The 17,453-nt window shown below is 38.3% G+C and overlaps 2 protein-coding genes and 1 long non-coding RNA gene across 3 annotated transcripts in view; 1 reads left to right on the top strand and 2 right to left on the bottom strand.

The window, feature by feature from the left end:
• The window catches only part of cep164 (centrosomal protein 164), a 43,281-nt gene extending 36,511 nt beyond the window's left edge, over positions 1–6,770 (bottom strand). Inside the window, exons 1-7 of the mRNA XM_079886249.1 lie at positions 6,574–6,770; positions 6,059–6,170; positions 4,858–4,969; positions 2,837–3,077; positions 1,009–1,119; positions 835–900; positions 644–721 (exon numbers count right to left, since the gene is read on the bottom strand). Coding sequence (XP_079742375.1) covers positions 644–721; positions 835–900; positions 1,009–1,119; positions 2,837–3,077; positions 4,858–4,969; positions 6,059–6,140 — 690 coding nt within the window. The 5' untranslated portion in view covers positions 6,141–6,170; positions 6,574–6,770. The remainder of the gene's footprint in view (positions 1–643; positions 722–834; positions 901–1,008; positions 1,120–2,836; positions 3,078–4,857; positions 4,970–6,058; positions 6,171–6,573) is intronic.
• A 648-nt stretch (positions 6,771–7,418) lies between these two features.
• Positions 7,419–13,616, bottom strand: socs9 (suppressor of cytokine signaling 9). Its single transcript, XM_079886555.1, has 2 exons — positions 13,415–13,616; positions 7,419–12,632 (listed from the first exon to the last, which is right to left on the bottom strand). Exon 2 carries the CDS (start codon positions 12,456–12,458, stop codon positions 10,983–10,985), a length of 1,476 nt encoding a protein of 491 aa, XP_079742681.1. The 5' UTR covers positions 12,459–12,632; positions 13,415–13,616; the 3' UTR covers positions 7,419–10,982.
• Positions 13,617–14,111: 495 nt separating this feature from the next.
• On the top strand, positions 14,112–17,402 carry LOC307167467. Its single transcript, XR_013822791.1, has 4 exons — positions 14,112–14,315; positions 15,085–15,220; positions 16,582–16,626; positions 17,041–17,402. It is a non-coding gene; the product is annotated as an uncharacterized lncRNA (long non-coding RNA).
• Positions 17,403–17,453: the final 51 nt, after the last annotated feature.

The raw sequence follows: 17,453 nt of genomic DNA, 5'->3' as shown, positions 1-17,453 counted from the left end.
CTTAGCTATATGCTTTATCTTGGTAGGCTACGATTTAAGTAACCTAATTTTAGTCTGCAGACACCGAGAGTGTCTTTTCAAGGCCTGGAAAAGATACTCTTTCTCGTGTTTGTAAGAAGGATAATTTTCCTTGAGAGTTAATTTAATCTTACGTACAATCTGTTCGCTGGACAAACAGATTGTTTGATAACTAAATTAATTCCATTAAAGTTATCCCATAACTTCGAGCTGAAATAAGAACAATTGATGTATTAATGACGAACCATAACCCGTTATGGTAATCGTTCATATATCAATCTAGTTCAGCTGCGATAAATTAATGTAACTGTAACATACAAAATATTAATCATATTCATGATTAATTATTAAAATTCCCTATAGATCATTTGAGCTAATATTAATATTAATATTAATGTACGACCCATTGTTCTTACAATGCTAAACTTGATATTACATTGTGGATGTAAATGAATAGGATTGGATTTGGTGCTGGAAACCCAAAGCACAGGACAATAGTGACACCAGAATAACAATATTAATGATTCTGAAGCTGAAAATACAGAATTATTTTAGACAAATATCAGGAATGTGATTGGCTAAGGACAAAAAAGCAGGAAAATATACTGAGCCCCATACTGTTCACCTCATACTGCAGTCCCGCTCCCAGAGCATCCAGATCCAGGTGGAGGTTCTTCAGCAGTCCGGCTGAACCTCGCGGCCTCTAAACACACACACACACACACAGATAACAGATTACATCTAGCGTTCAGTGCATCATCATGTATTAGCGTTCAGGCATGTGTGTGTGTGTGTGTGTGTGTGTTTCAGATTCACCTCTTCCTCTGAGATCTCCTCGTCTTCCTCAGCACTCCTGACAGCAGTGGAGCTCGACACGACAGACTGATGCACACCAGTGACAAAAACACATTTATTATTCATAAATCATAACTAAAGCTTATTCAGAAGCTCCATTAATGAAGCACAAATGATAAGTTCAAGCTTCTTTACCCCTAGAGAGGTTTTGAGCGGCTGGAGTCCAGATGAGATGCCCAGAGATCCTCTGAGAGGAGCAACAGGAGCCTCAGACAGACCCCGCAGAGGAGCGAGAGGAGCCAACATCTGACACACACACACACACACACACACACACACACAGCATATTAGAATGATTTCTGAAGGATCATTTGACACTGAAGACTATCACAGGAATAAATTACACTTTACTATATATTCACATAGAAAACAGCTGTTTTAAATCATAATAACATTTCACTGTTTTGCTGTATTTTTGATCAAATATATAGATAGATCAACAGGTCAAGAGTCTCTTTTAAAAACTTTAAAAATCTCACCGACCCCAAACTTCTGTATCTCCTTTAAAGGTCCCATTGCATGAAAATTTCACTTTATGAAGTTTTTTAACCTTAATATGAGTTCCCCTAGCCTGCCTATGGTCCCCCAGTGGCTAGACGTTTTGATGGGTGTAAACCAAGCCCTGGGTATTTTTGAGAAAATGAAAGCTCAGATGGGCGAATCTAGAATCTTCCCCTTTTGTTGTCATAAGGGGAAAGGTCACCTCCCCTTCCTCTTCTTGGCCCACCCATGAGAAAATGAGCTGCGCGAGCGCGATATTGGTTTTTCCTCGAGAGACATCATGGCTTGCAAACGAGTAAAGCATGGCAGTTGCTCAGTGTTTGGATGTACAAATGAACACAAAAGTATTTTTTTAGTTCCTTCATCCGAGCCTCTGGAGAACCAGTGGGTTATGTGAATGTCTGATGTGTAATTGTTCAAGTTCAGACAGATAATCTTTCTCTCAAAGTTGTTCAATACTGTTTATGCATCAGTAAATCAAGCCAGTGACTAAACGATCAACTTCACGTCGTTTCTCTTGGTAGGATGAAAATAATCTTATTGAAACTGTGATTAATATACAGAAGAACAATCCCTTTCCAGTCGCCCAAGCTGTCAATCACACAGCGCGAGTTTATCTGGACACTTGCCAAAACTCGTCATGAAATCACTGACGCTATTACGCTGCACAACGAAGCTCTTACTGTACGTACATCATGTTTGCATTGGTGAAATCATTAGTGAGTGCAGAAACTGCGTTGCAATGATAAGATCTTCATTCACTCGATCAAAAGGCTGTCATCTGCTCAGTGCTCATCACTGCAACCTTTTATGTGATGGGAATAGATCTAATACTTAAAAAATTTCTCACGATTCATTAACCCCGATAGCTGTAATAGTAAAAACGTATAATAGCTGTAATAGTAAAAATTTTCGAGAGAGTTCCACATGTAATGCTAGATATTTCATATGCAAGCATGTCAGCCAATCACAGCAGTGAAGTCTACACTGAAGTCTCACAGCCAATCACAGAAGTGAAGTCTACAATGAAGTCTCACAGCCAATCACAGCAGAGGGCGTTTACTCTGAAGTCTCACAGCAGACACGCCCCTTCAAACAGAGTGTTCAAACCAGAGGCTAAAATCAGGCTAGGAAATATGCCTTTTATTTCTAAATTATAACAACTTTTGATCTAAAAAACATACTAACATTATAAGGGCACCCCAGGAAACATTCTAAAATAATAAAATAATCCATGCAATGGGACCTTTAAAGGTGCAGTCTGTAAGATTGACAGCTAGTGGTTGAAATAGGTACTGCAGTTCAAATAAAAAATATCGGAGATAGTTGTTTCCCCGCCTCCTCCTGCTCAGACTCGACGCTCACACGGGTTTCCAGATTGAGGATAAGCAACAAGAACGAGCGTTCAACACCTGGCAACCCAGTTAAAGTGTCATGAGACGTTGTTCTGAAATGAACTCACCCCTGGAGCTCTGACTCCCTCTGGGTCTTTCTTCTTCTCCTTCTTCTTCTTGTCTTTCTTCTTCTTCTTCTCCTTCTCTTTCCCCACGGCAGCGCTGGCAGCGGGCGGAGCGGTTCTGCTGAGTCGTGTGCGCTCGCGCTCCTGCACCACTAGCTGGCGGTACTGCTCGTCACAGGGGTGATCCCACGTGGACTGACCCGTGGAGAAGTTGAAGTAGTACACTTCACCGGTGACGTCCTGACTGAACACACACACACACACACACACACTTCCTGTCTCCATGGCTGCGTTTACACTGGCACAAAAAATCCGATCTTTCGCTCACATCTGACACAGATCGGAGTTTGTTGCACACGTGTAAACAAAAAAATCTGTATGAGATCCGATATTTCGGGTGGTGGTTTTAAAGGGACACTCCACCCTTTTGCATTAAGCTTTGCATTGTTTGAAACCCAGTCATACTATTGAATGGTCGTGCAACACTCTCTCATTTTCCCCTGAGACGGGAGAAATCCGTTATTTACCTTTTACACTTCCTCCTACAATGACGCAAAAATCGTCATTTTGCGTCATTGTAGGAGGAAGTGAAAGAGGGGGGGATTTCTGTTGAGACTACAAGCACTAGTTCCTCATCTTTCCCAGGGGGCGGGACCCGCTCACGCTACAGACCTATTACAGATCAGTGGGTGGGACTTTACTCTCTGAAACTGAAAGCAATATCCTCCATCTTGTTTGAAGCTAAGCTAACAGGCGCTGTGGAGACAGATGTAAAGTTATGACAATAGCGGAGGAGAGTACTCAATATGATATAGAAGAAGAGGATTTCGGAAGTCTGATGCTTGAATCAGGTGTTTGTGGCTACCTTTACAAGCCGCATTATAGCGAAGAGCAGCCGAGGCAGAAGACCTGCCTGCCGCGGACGAGGAGCCCGGACTGGCTCGAGTTAGGGCGGACTGGTGGCGCCGGTGATCTCACAATGCAACTCATAGACTGTAAGATGCAACTACGAACACAGAGATAGAGTCCGTCTGCGGCAAAGAATTTCAACGATGACAATTTCTCCTGGACGAAATCTCTGAATCAGACGAGGACACGGACGTTTGTGTTGTGAACTATCCTAGTTTCGCACCGCATATGTTCTGACTAAACATCCAGGTATGCAATAATTCACCTTTTCGAAAGAAATACAAACGAGGAGTAATGCACTAATGAGTTCGCCAACTAACTAGACATTTTGTGTGAATGTGAAATGAATTTCAAGCTCTGGTGGTAGCTAGCCTTGTAGACGGAAGAGTGATTCTCTTATAGGCAGATATGCGCTTTCTGGATTAGTGGGAGTGGCTTGCGGAGCTGTGCAATGTGGTGCATTGTGGGAGTTGTTGTCTTTCATACAAATGCGTCCTGAAGTTAGTTTTTATCTTTCCTCGGTCACGAAGGCACCAAATTCAAAATTTATTTTACATTTCGACTACATATATGACCCACTTTAAATAAAAAACAATGTTCAAATGGGTGGAATGCCCCTTTAAATCAGATTCATATCCGATATCTGGACATCCGACCTTCATCTAAACACACATATCCGATTCCAAACCACCACAAGGCAACATGTTTATTCACAAAGATAGCTTTTTAATGTTGTATCATGAGGCAGATATTGTATGCGCTCGCTCACCTTTCTGGACTATATATCTGTTCTGTTCCGTCAGATTGTGCGCTGTAAAACATTCATGACTCATGACAGCTGTTATCTTGTCTACGCTGGCAAATAATCATGACCACCCGACATGAATTATATAAATAATTTTTATAGCACGGCCAGTCAAAACCAGGGTCTGCCATGTGCATAGTAAAATGATCACCATAATCATTTTGGGCAGGAATTAATGTAAACACAGATTTCAGAATCCAGTCCGGTCTAAAGTGAATGTAAAAGAATGGATCTGTACATTAAGAGTTGCAGTGTAAACGCAGCCCATGTGAATCAGTGTGTGTGTGTGTTATAATGAAGTGTGTTTTACCATGGTTTCCACTCGTCTGGGAGCGGCGCCACCATGCCCTCTCTGGCCAACCACAGCAGCTCCGGCTCCCGCTGCGGGTCGATGCCGATCTCCACTGCGTACTCGTGGATCTCTGACACACACACACACACACACACACACACACACACAGTCACCATCAAGTCAAAATGGACAATTCATGCTTTTTTTATGGAATATTGCAGTTTAATATAAATTATTTATCGGTGCACATCAATTCATGTGGCTCATAATCTTGATTAATCAAAATAACTTGTATAGTAATCTAGTTATCGTTATAGTTATCAGTCTTGTTGTGAACGGGCCTTTAACCTGTGCAATATTAATTAATAAATACATGAAGCCTGAGTCTGTCAAGATCAATAACATGTGTCAAATTTAATATCAAAAGAAACAAGAAACTAAATACACAAAGAACATGAAGTTCTACTATATATTCATCTACTATAATGATATAACTTTGCTTTGACGTTATATCGTTAGTCAATTATATCGTTTTAGTCATCGTTATAGGCTAGTCATTGCTATAGTCAACGTTATTGTTATATCATTAGACTAACGATATAATGCTGACTAACAATATAATGATGGCTATAATGTTGACTGGAACAATAACTAATGATATAGTTGCCTAATGATATAGGCTAACAATGACTAACGATATAACGTTGACTATAATAACGATGATCATAATGATATAATGTTGACAAATGATATAATGATGACTATAACGTTGACTATAACAATATAACAATGAAGTCATTGTTATATCGTTAGTCAACGTTATATATCGTTATAGACAATAACGATATAACGTTGACTAACGATATAACGATATAACGTTGACTAACGATATAACAATGACTATCGTGATTTAACGTTGACTATAACAATATAACGTTGATTGTAACGATGACTATTACGATATAACGTTGTCTAACGATGTAACAATGAGTATAAATACTAGTCAAGTGTATAAGAATTTTTTTTTTTTTTTTTTTTACTTTAAGTTAACCCTGTTCAAGACTGTATGACAGTAACGTAACTTGAGTATGATAAACTCCAACCAGAAAGATTTTTCTGATGAGCATTTGTGCTTAAAAGATGCTATATTATGTACAGCACTCAAAACATTCACTCAATGCCTGAAAACCAACGATTTAGTTTATAATAGTTTAATAACCTTGCTCAGAAGGGATGTAGTTTTCGTCAAAGTCTTCCTCCAGCACCAGCTGATCTCCGATGCGCACTCCCGTGGTCGCCATGGTGACGGCGGCGTGACAGGAGCGCGCGCACTGGGGCGGACACGGGCCTTTAATTAATCTCACTAAATTACTTTAAAACTTTAGAAAACACAGCACGTTCCTCAAATAGCATTTACTTACCACTGAAATTACTGCTTAGTAAATAAACACGTCATAGCATCACCATATGGCATTTGTGTTTACAAGAGAAAAACGCTGCTCTTTGTTAATAAACATAACGTTAAACGCAGATATAAACTGGGCTTTAGTTATACTCTATTACGTCAAACAAAAATACATGCTACGCTAACATAGTACAATAAACGACTAACGTTAAATAAAGAGTAGATTATCAGTAAATACTCTGCGTAAATTCAACAACGAGAATAACGAATATTAAATACAATCATTACAATAATTATTGATCATATAACGCGATTAGTTTAATCCTCACCTGTTCTCTAACCCTAAGTTACACCCTCAGTTCTGCAGTGTTTTTAAAACATCTTGTGATTGTACAGCTCTGGTGCTTTATGTCTGATATTGAGTATTTCGGAAGATTATTTACATTTAAAACAGAAAGTTTAAAATCCAAAGCGCCTCGTCTCCATCACAGCAACCGGAGAGGAACATGGCGGCCGCGGGAGACGCACTTCAAAATAAAAGCCCTCGGCAACGCCAAAATAATTTTAAATACACATAAATGCACACACACACACAAATATGTTTATATATATTTATATATATATACATACATATACATATATATATATATATATATATATATATATATATATATATATATATATATATATACATATATATATATATATATATATATATATATATATATATATATATATATACATATACATATATATATACATATATATATATATATACATACATATATATATATATGAGAATAATTCAAAATAAAAGCCCTCATCAACAATAAATATTAAAGCGACAAATTTATAATGTAATTTTCATTTCATTTTATCATTTGTTTGCGCTCATTCTCATGTATATATATATATATATATATATATATATATACATACACACACACACAGCAGTAATCAGCATTTGAAGTGGATTCAAACCTTTTATCAAAGTTTGTTAGGACAACTTTGATGAACTTTCTTTGTTACTGTATATGTATAGGCCTATATGTGTGTGTGTGTGTGCACATACATACATATTTATACATATATATACACACACACTTACATAAATATAAATATTATTTCAGGTAAACAGAAAAGGCAAAAATAACACTAGAGAGTCATAAAAGATACAACATAGTTTATTAATATGTGCTTTTGTAACACCGTACACACCAATAAAATTATTCACACATGGCTTTAATACATCAGAAATATATTTTAAAAATGTTAAGCATATTAGGCAAGCCTTAAATAGAAAATAAATATCAATGTAAAAAAAAAAGAAAGAGAGAGGCAAGTTGCTGCTTTAAGAACAAAAGTAACATTCATGATGGTCCTCTGGAAATCACGGTAAAATGTCGACAAAGCAAAACGCACTGACTGTTTTCACATCAATCCAGACTTGACCAGCAAGACACGTCTACATGTAATAAAGATTCCCTACAGAAACGTCTCGTTAACATCATAAATGAAATGGTTGTTTAATGTTATTCCATCACTTTCTTGAGAGATCTCAATAACACTGCAGCAGGCGGATGCAGAAAGATGCTGTTTACTGTATTCAGATACATGAAGTTGGCCCCTTTAAAACTCACTGCCCCATTTTCATAGAGTTCTCAGAGTTTTTATATAGACACACGATTCACTTGTGTGAACGGTCATGTTTCAGTGGGGTTTTTCAATAGTTAAGAATGTTTGAGATTATAAAACATGGTAGACAATGGCCTCTATAATAAGTTCTAACATGGGGTGATTTACATTCGTATGTACTGACTGCATTAGAGAGGAATTACAATGTGACACAGTGAATGAACATTAAAAACAAGAAGCAATGGAGTGGAATGAATGAATGACGTCCAGATGGAAAGCTGTTCTCCTCCATGAAGAACCTGTCATCTAAGAGAAGCAGAACTGTGGATTTGGTCTATTCTACTGGTCTACAAGCTCAAGAATTGGTACAGATATCTGTTCTTGGCTAATACATCACAGGTCAAATGCCTATCTGTCTGTGATAAGTGTGCTGTGAGTAAATGAGCATTTATTGAGTCAAACATGCATTTCAGGCGAGAGTACATTGGCAACCGAGCTCAAGAGACAGAGATGATACTGAGATGGTCCGTTACCTGTATTATTCTCCATTCAATCTGGTCTAGAACTGCATTAGAAGCCAATCCAGATGAACATTAGCACCAGTTTTCCAGTGTAACTTTAGCATGCAGTGGCTTGAACTACCTGTGAGCTGCGAGACTTCGGGTTCCCGCTTGAAATTGCCAGGAATGAGTGACTCTACGAAAGTTCTGATGTTTTACGAAGACAAGAAACGGTTCAATATGCCTCTGTAAAACTGAAAAGCTTCTCAAATAACACACACTACAGTACAGGTTCACTCACCACAGGAAAAAAAAAAAAGAACAAACCTTGTGCATTAAAGAACGATAACTATAGCGATAATAACTACTATAACTATAAAGTTTTAATGATCGCTCCAAATCTGAGAGAACTTCCACACCGCAACTATAACGGCACAGAGGAACGATTTCGCAGGAATCACTTGATGCTGATAAACGATAAAAACATCGACAGCCAATCAGAATCCATTCGAATTTACAGCATTGAATGATAATAGTCATCCTCATATTGTTATTGTAAACTTCATAGTCATTGTCTTTAGTCATCGTTATAGTTATCATTCTTGGTGTGAATGTGCCTTAACTCCCAAAAGGGACACTTGTCTTGATAAAAAGGAGAAATCTTCTAAAATAAGAAACGCTTGCAGATTCAGTGCAGTGTTACTCGATTAATCGCTCCAGTGCTGATGCAGTGAACCCTGTGACGGCAGCACGCCGACATCATGACAATGAGCTTACAGCATTTCAAACCTCAAAACATTAGTAGCATCAGAAAGGCACTCACGTCTTCACACCAGTCCTCTAGAGTTGAGAGTAGCGTTGCACGATTAATCGCAATGAAACCGCACGTGATTTGGCAAAGACAGCGATTATTTTATGCTCAGTTTGTTTGGGCAGCGGCTGATCGGTAGGAAACGCTGCTCCATCTGAACACCAGAGGGCGTCACACACACACTCTCATTCTAGGAAACCCCTATCGCTGTAGCTGAATAATCAGAAGATTGAAACGGTTTGATTGATTAAACATGACTAATAAACTCACGACTGCCTTATTCTGTGTAAGAAGCTCATCATCTCACAGAAGGAGGAGCTCAACTGTCCTTATAGAGCTGGTAAGTCCCGCCCCTTCCGCTAATCCCCACTGGACCTCTAGGTTGAAAAACCGTCAATGCAAGTGAATGGGAGAAAATAATTATTTTCTGGTCCCTTTTGAATTTTGCCATGAATGTGAACATATGTTGTCTGTGAATTTTTTATATAACTTTTCGTGTGAAGAATGCTACAATTTAGCGTGTAGAAGTTTGATACGGTTAGACTTTGTGCGTGAGCACTTTGTGGACTACAACTCTCGACGCGTTTGAAACGTCAACACCACTCGCACACGGACACTAGCTCACGGATCCCGCTAAACATGGCTGTGTCTTTAATGCACTTCACCGCCTTCTTTCAGGGAGAGGACAAAATCGTTGAGGTTGGCGAAAACCACGGTTAAGTCAACTTTATGGGGTGACGTCACATAGGCGACATGTAGTCTTTCTCGTTATGTCTTTTCCACAACTGCTAGCTGAAGAATCATACCATATACTGTCAAACTCGTAACATGAAAAGTTATATAAAAAATTCACAGACAACATATGTTCACATTCATGGCACAATTCAAACGGGACCAGAAAATAATTATTTTCTCCCATTCACTTGCATTGACGATTTTTCAACCTTTAGGTCCAGCGGGGTTTTACGGAGGAGGCGGGACTTACCAGCTCTATGAAGTGAGTTTGGAGTAAAAGCATGTTATTATATGTTGTCTTTTGCTGGACAAGAGGTTCACAAATGCTTCTCGTGTTTGGAAAAATGTTTGACGCGTACGTGTTGCTTTTTCAAATGTACGTTTATAAGTGACTCAAACTCGCAGTGCTTTCAGATGGAGCAGCGTTTACTGAGCCGTACGTCACTGACAAGCTGCACATAAAAAATAATCGCAACCGTGATAAGCCAAATCGGTTTAAATCAAGCGTAGCGTCAGTTCTGGCAGGTCCCGTTAGTCAAGCTCGCATCAGTGACTCTCAGCTGATCCACGTCTACCTTCATGTATAAGCTCCTTCAGAATTATCAGCCGCTATTGCGTTTCTCAGGAGCGAATTACCCTCCTCCCTCCCCAGCTCCATCTCTCGTCAATCAGGATTTGGCATTCTGGTTCCCCCTTGAATCACACTATATTCTCAATTGTGTTATACATTAAAATATTGATTAATGATATTTGCAATACATTCATGTTGGTTCTGTTCTGTTTACCCTAAGGGGGGTTATTGCTGCTCTTATCCATGCAAGGCTGGGAGTTCTTGCCCAGAACCGAACCACACCGCCAATCCAAACTGTATGCTAATTGTCAATCGTACTTGACGATAGTGTTCCTAACAAAAGTGAGATTTCATTTAAATTGCGATTAATTGTGCAGCGCTAGTTGAGAGTGCAGCGATAAGAACCGGCGAAGTTGTCGTGGAACGCAGAGTAGTGGCACTTCTGGTCTTGTTTCCCGCCTCCGTAACCTGAGACAGTTCGCTACGTCACTCCCACCACGTGTCCAGTCTGCGGATGCGCACGCGCTGCTTGTAATGGTACTCCTTCAGGTGCTCCTTGAGCGCGTTGGGAAGCGGCAGTGCGTTGATGCCGTCGTACGTGGTGCAGCTGCTAATGGCGGCGCGGCAGATGTGCTGCAGGCTAAAGGGCTGTGTCCGGTTGATGGGGTTCGAGAGCAGCGGCTCGAAGAACATGCAGGAGTTGGGATCCTTGTAGTGCTCGAGGAGGCCGGTGACGGTGGTCGCGTGGAAGACGCTAGGGTCGTGCACGTCGAAGCTAAAGTTGTGGTTCCACTGCTCGATTCGCGCGTGTAGCGAGCGGCCGTAGCGGCGGAAGCTAACAGAGAATAGATAGTCCTCCTGCGCCGAATCGCGTAGCAGGAACGTGCCTTCGGGTTTGGCTTCCAGAAGAGTCTCCGCTTGGTATCGATCCATGACGCCCCAGTAGCAGGGAAGGTTTGTGATCTGCAGGAGGTCGGGGACTAGGCAGTGGATGTAGTCGATTTGAGTGTGAATCCGATGTTGTATGTCCTGCGAGTTGGGAGAGTCCGGTTGGACTTGGGTTGTTGGAGACGCCGAAGCGCCCAAGTCGAAATCAGACGCCGCGGTCGACGCCGCGACCTCATCCAATGTGTCCAAACAACTCTGCAGGAGAAGCTGGTGGAGTGTGGCGCGCTCGTCTCCGGCTAGCTCGTTCATCCCGTGAGCTAGCTTAGGTCCGAGTTTGTATAGAGGATTGATTTGTGCAGTTACCTCGAACGTGTGGATTTGTGCGTTCGGAGGCGGTTCGACTCCCTGCTCGATGCTAATCCGTCGTCGCTCCCGTAAGCGATCATCCTCGTCCTCGACCGGCGTCACCAACGTAACAGGAGCGACGGAATCCAAAACAGGCGCTTGTGAAATAGGAGCCGTGTGCTGCTTAATAAGGTACCACTTTTGAGCCAAATCGGATCCGGCGGGGAACGGGCAGCTGTCCAGCATGAGCTCGCTAATGTGGATCTTGCGGCGCGAGGAAGGCGAGTGCGATAGGACTTGGGTGTGGGTCTTGATCGGGAAACACTGGCCAACCGCGTCCTGGATCTTCTGTCGGAGAGTCCGACTGCTTCCGGACGACTTGCTATCCGAGTCGCTGCTGAGATCGGGCGAACCGAGCGATAGCTTAGCGGAAACCCGTTCGGGTAACAGGGATCCAGACGATCCCAGAACTTGCCGTCTTCTGTGCTCCCGCACCGGAGAGGATGAGCCGCCCTCGCTGGACTCGTTCAGAAGATCCCCGTACTCGAACCCGTCGCTAACGGGCCGCTCGGACGTCAGGTCGTGCGACGGGTGGCTTTTCTTCTTCCCTCTCCCGGATTTTCTCCTCCCGCCGTCTCTTCTCTCCTCAGAGCGGCTCTGACGCACTTTCGGACGGGCTCCACGCTCGCGCTCTTTCCCACGATCCCCTGCTTCCTCAGGCAGAGACATGATGTCTTTCTGGGTTTTTTTGTCTTTCAGTGACTAGTGAGAGGTTAACAGACCTCAGATGGGAGTCATTTTAACATTCGCTGAACGTCCTTTTTGGTAAATTAGCATTCGGGAGATTTTAAGTCCATCCAGAAACGAGTGGCACAATGATCACGTCCAGACCATGTTTTCAATCTGTGGAGAAAACAGAAAAAAAAAACAGAGTGAGGTCAATCATTTTCCCCTCTACACACACACACACACACACACACACACAAACACACACACACACAATATCTGTCTCTCTGTCACTCTCTCACACACATTCATAAATCAGACTTAAAATACTCTGTTTTGGATAGTAATAATCGTAATAGTTCAACTAATACATATATATATATATAAATAAATATATATATATATATATATATATATATATATATATGAAGAGTTCAGATGCAAAAGCCTCTAAGTGCCATTTGAAATTTTCTTCTAGAATGATCATTTTTATCAAGCTCGTATGTTTAAGTTCAGTAATTTCACTTAAATGACAATGAAAATTACCTATTAATTGTCATTTAAGTGAAATTACTGAACTTATATATACAAGCTTGATAAAAATGATCATTTTAGAAGAAAATTTCAAATGGCACTTAGAGGCTTTTGCATCTGAACTCTTCATATATATATATGGTATTTATTCTACATGTATTTATTCTATTTCAATAAACGTATAGATAAATATATGAATAAAAAACTTTAGCTACTAATGGCATCTGTGAGACTTGCAGTGAACAATATAAAAGACACTCTCACAGAAAACTACTACTAAATAATACCATATTAATGTAAAATTTGTATTTACATGCTAGTCTCAGTACATAGTAAGAATACTATAATATTACTTTGGTTACATGTCCAAAATGTGAACTGTTTTTGAAGACAGAATGATAAATTTAAGTCAGAAACACACGAACCTGTATCTTGACGAAAGGCGTCGTGAACGCGCGCCGCGGCTTCTGGTGACACCGCGTCGCTTCTGAACTGTATATAACGCTTTAATACATTATCCGTGATGGATACAATCACTTTAATAAATGAACTTTAATCAATAAAGTCGCTTTAACTCAAGCTAACTCACACAATCCCTGCGCTACTGTGGCGGTGACTTCACTTCCTGTTCACGGCGGAGAAACGTCCGGGGCAGACTTTTCGTTAAAACAATATTAAATCTATTACATTTATTTTATAGAAATTAAAATTAAAATATAAATTTATTTTTCTATAAAAAATAATTATCATTATAAAACAAATAATACTTTTATGAAATCATATATATTTTTCAATTAATTTCATAGTGATATTAGTACAGTAGTAATATATTACTGTCTTCGTGACATTAATAATAATATTAATAACAACGGACGCTTTTCACAGTTTTACAAGACTGTATGATTATTTTTTAGAACGCTTGGTGTTTAGCTGGTATTAGTAAAAATCACCGAATTAAATAGTTTTTGTTAAATAGTTCATCTGTAATGGGGTTTTAGCATCTCAGCAGATCTGGGTTAAATTATTAATATTTGGTGTTTTGTTTTGAAATGTAAAACAAATATCTGAAACAATTCTTCATCTTTGCTTTGGCTTTATGCGTTCATGAGGACTTTTATTCTGAACTACAAGCACAAGCTTATGACCGGAAGTGGCGTTTTAGCGTGATCAGATTAACTGTAAACTGTTCCAGCATTTCGCTGTTAAATGTATTTAATTAATCAATAGATCAGATTAACGTTAGTGTTTGTGTGTGTCACTGGTTAGATGATTTACTGACCGACTGACAGTCTGTTGATTCACTAGCAGGATTCAGTCCACAAACAGGTCAGTCGCTCAACTTTATGAATTGGTCAGTATTTATTAAAACGATTAAGTTATTGGTTTTATTTGTGACTCTGTAAGTCTGTGATCTATTAAATCCCATTTCCGCAACATAAGAAGAAAAACCCGTGCTTTTGCGAATCGTGACATAAAAAGTGGAAAGTATGACATACAAAGTAATAATTTCGACCTTTTCCATTTATTAATTATTTAGTATGTCATAATTATGACTTTATATCATTTAGATGTTTCCTGTGTCGTAAATTCTATCTTTTTATGTCATTTCATTTTCTTATTATGACTTAGTACGTCATCATAATTATGTCAGAATTTGTACTGTTTTACATAATTAAACTTTACCAAAGCATGATGATTATGATGATAGTGATGATGATGATGATCAGTGATGACTTTTTGTCAATTTTTTCTTTTTGTAATTTTTTGGACTTTTTTTTTCATGTCATAATTTCAATTTAGTATGTCTGTGATAATTTTGACTTTTTTTTTTTTTTTTTTTTTTTTTCATATCATAATTTCAACTTATGTCTGTCATAATTTTTTCTATTTGCCTTTGGACTTTTTCATATCATAATTTTGGACTTTGTCACAATTTTGACTTTGTACTTTTTTGACCTTTTCATATAATTTTAACTTAGTATGTATACTGTCATCATTTTTACCTTTTGTCAGTTTTGGACTTTTTCAAGGACTTTTTCCATGATGATGATGATGATGATGATGATGATGATGATGATGATGGTGTTCTCTGCAGGTTTCAGGATGGTGTGTGAGCTGCTGCTCTCTTCTGTCTGGTTCCTCTTCGTGATCTTCTGGCTGGAGACCATCAGTGTGTGGCTGTTCCTGTGTCTGTACTATCAGGACAGAGTCTTCTATCACTGGGGCTCAGGGTGAGTCGAGTCAAAGACTGAGTCCATGTTCAGACCCAGAACACTGACACACTGAAACACTGAAACACTGAAACACTGACACACTGAAACATTGACACACTGAAACATTGACACACTGAAACATTGACACACTGAAACATTGAAACACTGAAACACTTAAGCACTGACACACTGAAACACTGAAACACTGAAACACTTAAGCACTGACACACTGAAACACTGAAACATTGACACACTGAAACACTGAAACATTGACACACTGAAACATTGACACACTGAAACATTGACACACTGAAACATTGAAACACTGAAACACTTAAGCACTGACACACTGAAACACTGAAACATTGACACACTGAAACATTGACACACTGAAACATTGAAACACTGAAACATTGAAACACTGAAACATTGACACACTGAAACATTGAAACACTGAAACACTTAAGCACTGACACACTGAAACACTGAAACATTGACACACTGAAACATTGACACACTGAAACACTGAAACATTGACACACTGAAACATTGACACACTGAAACACTGAAACATTGACACACTGAAACATTGACACACTGAAACACTGAAACATTGAAACACTGAAACATTGACACACTGAAACACTGAAAAAAAGAGTCTAAAATTATTATTATTAATAACTGTTATTATTATTTAACAATTTGAATATAAAATAATAATAATGATAATTACAAATTATTAAAAAATATTAAAGACTACTATATGGAAATTAATTATTATTTAACAATTTGAATATAAAATTAATACTAATATTTTATATTTAAATTGTTTAATAATAGTTGTAATAATTTATTATTAAACATTTGAATAAAAAAATAATAATAATGATAACATATTATTAAAAACATTAAATACTAAATAAAAAGTAATTATAAAAAAGCGATTATTATTATTTTGTATTATTATTATTATTATTATTGTTATTTAACAATTTGAATATAAAATAATAATGAAAATAATACACAATTTAAACATATTAAATAATACTATATAAAAATGAATTATTATTATTATACAACTTGAATATATTTAAAAATTAGTTGTTATTATTATTTTATTATTATTATTATTATTATTATTTAATCATTTGAATAAATATAATGATAATGATAATGACATTATTAAAAAAAATCGAATACTATCAAAAATTAATTATTATTATTTATTATTATTATTATTATTATTATTATAAACCAAATAGTTTGGCTTCCTAAAAACACCAGTATGAATGTAATGTAAGGTTTAGTCCACTTTAAAGACTTTTCGATGATGATGATGATGATGATGATGATGATGATGATGATTGTTCTGTTTGCAGGGAGTTTGCAGATGATCCGGATCAGTTCCTCTATGTGTTGAGCAGGTCAGTTTTATTATAATGTGCTCTTGTCTCAGAGTAAGTACTGAGGAATATTAACAAACCACATGTCGTAATTCAGGTTACACTTTATTTTAAGGTGTCATTGTTACAGTGTAATTATATATTTACATACTGAGTAAAATTAAGTAGCAACATGTACTTACTATAGGGTTAGGGTAGGATTAGGGTCTGGTTGAGGGTTAGTTGCATGTAATTATGCATAATTTACTGTTATTACTATGGTAAGTACATGTGACATAAGTATCAAGGACACTGTAAAATAAAGTGTTACCGTTATTCGTAATAATGCCTAATTTACTCTTATTTCTATACTAATACATGCAACAAGCACACTGATTCCTTCTTGCATTTTCTTTGCAAAATCCCAGTTTTAACGTTGTTTTCCTCCTGTTGCAGAATCGATCTGTCTGCGCATATGCAGACGTGAGGAAGTGATGTCGTGGCGTGGGAGTGCCGTGCTCAGAGGACGGGAAGGGTCAGAGGTCATCGGTGATGTCACGTCTCAGAGGTTCCTGATGAAGAGAGAGAGTTGATCTCAGAGTCTGGACTTTCAGCAATAAGAGCATAATAACCAATGAAAGCTTATAGATTTCTGTACGTGATCCGGGTTCCTGGAGCTGATTTCATCTTTTAAACTAGAGGGAGTTTCACTTTATAGAGCATTAACGTATCAAGATGATCCTCGAGTTATTCGTTTTCTATTTTTGTACCAATTTGTCTTTTTTTTTTTGCCTGATAATAAAGCAGTTTTACAGTGAGTTTTCTCTTAGGTTTCGTTCCTACACCAGACTGGAGAACCGATGCTTTAC

This window comes from Squalius cephalus (genome assembly GCF_949319135.1).
Source record: "Squalius cephalus genome assembly, chromosome: 11".
NCBI classification, from domain to species: domain Eukaryota; kingdom Metazoa; phylum Chordata; class Actinopteri; order Cypriniformes; family Leuciscidae; genus Squalius; species Squalius cephalus.
Note: the sequence above shows the minus strand (reverse complement) of the source record. Positions and strands in the feature narration are given on the sequence as shown.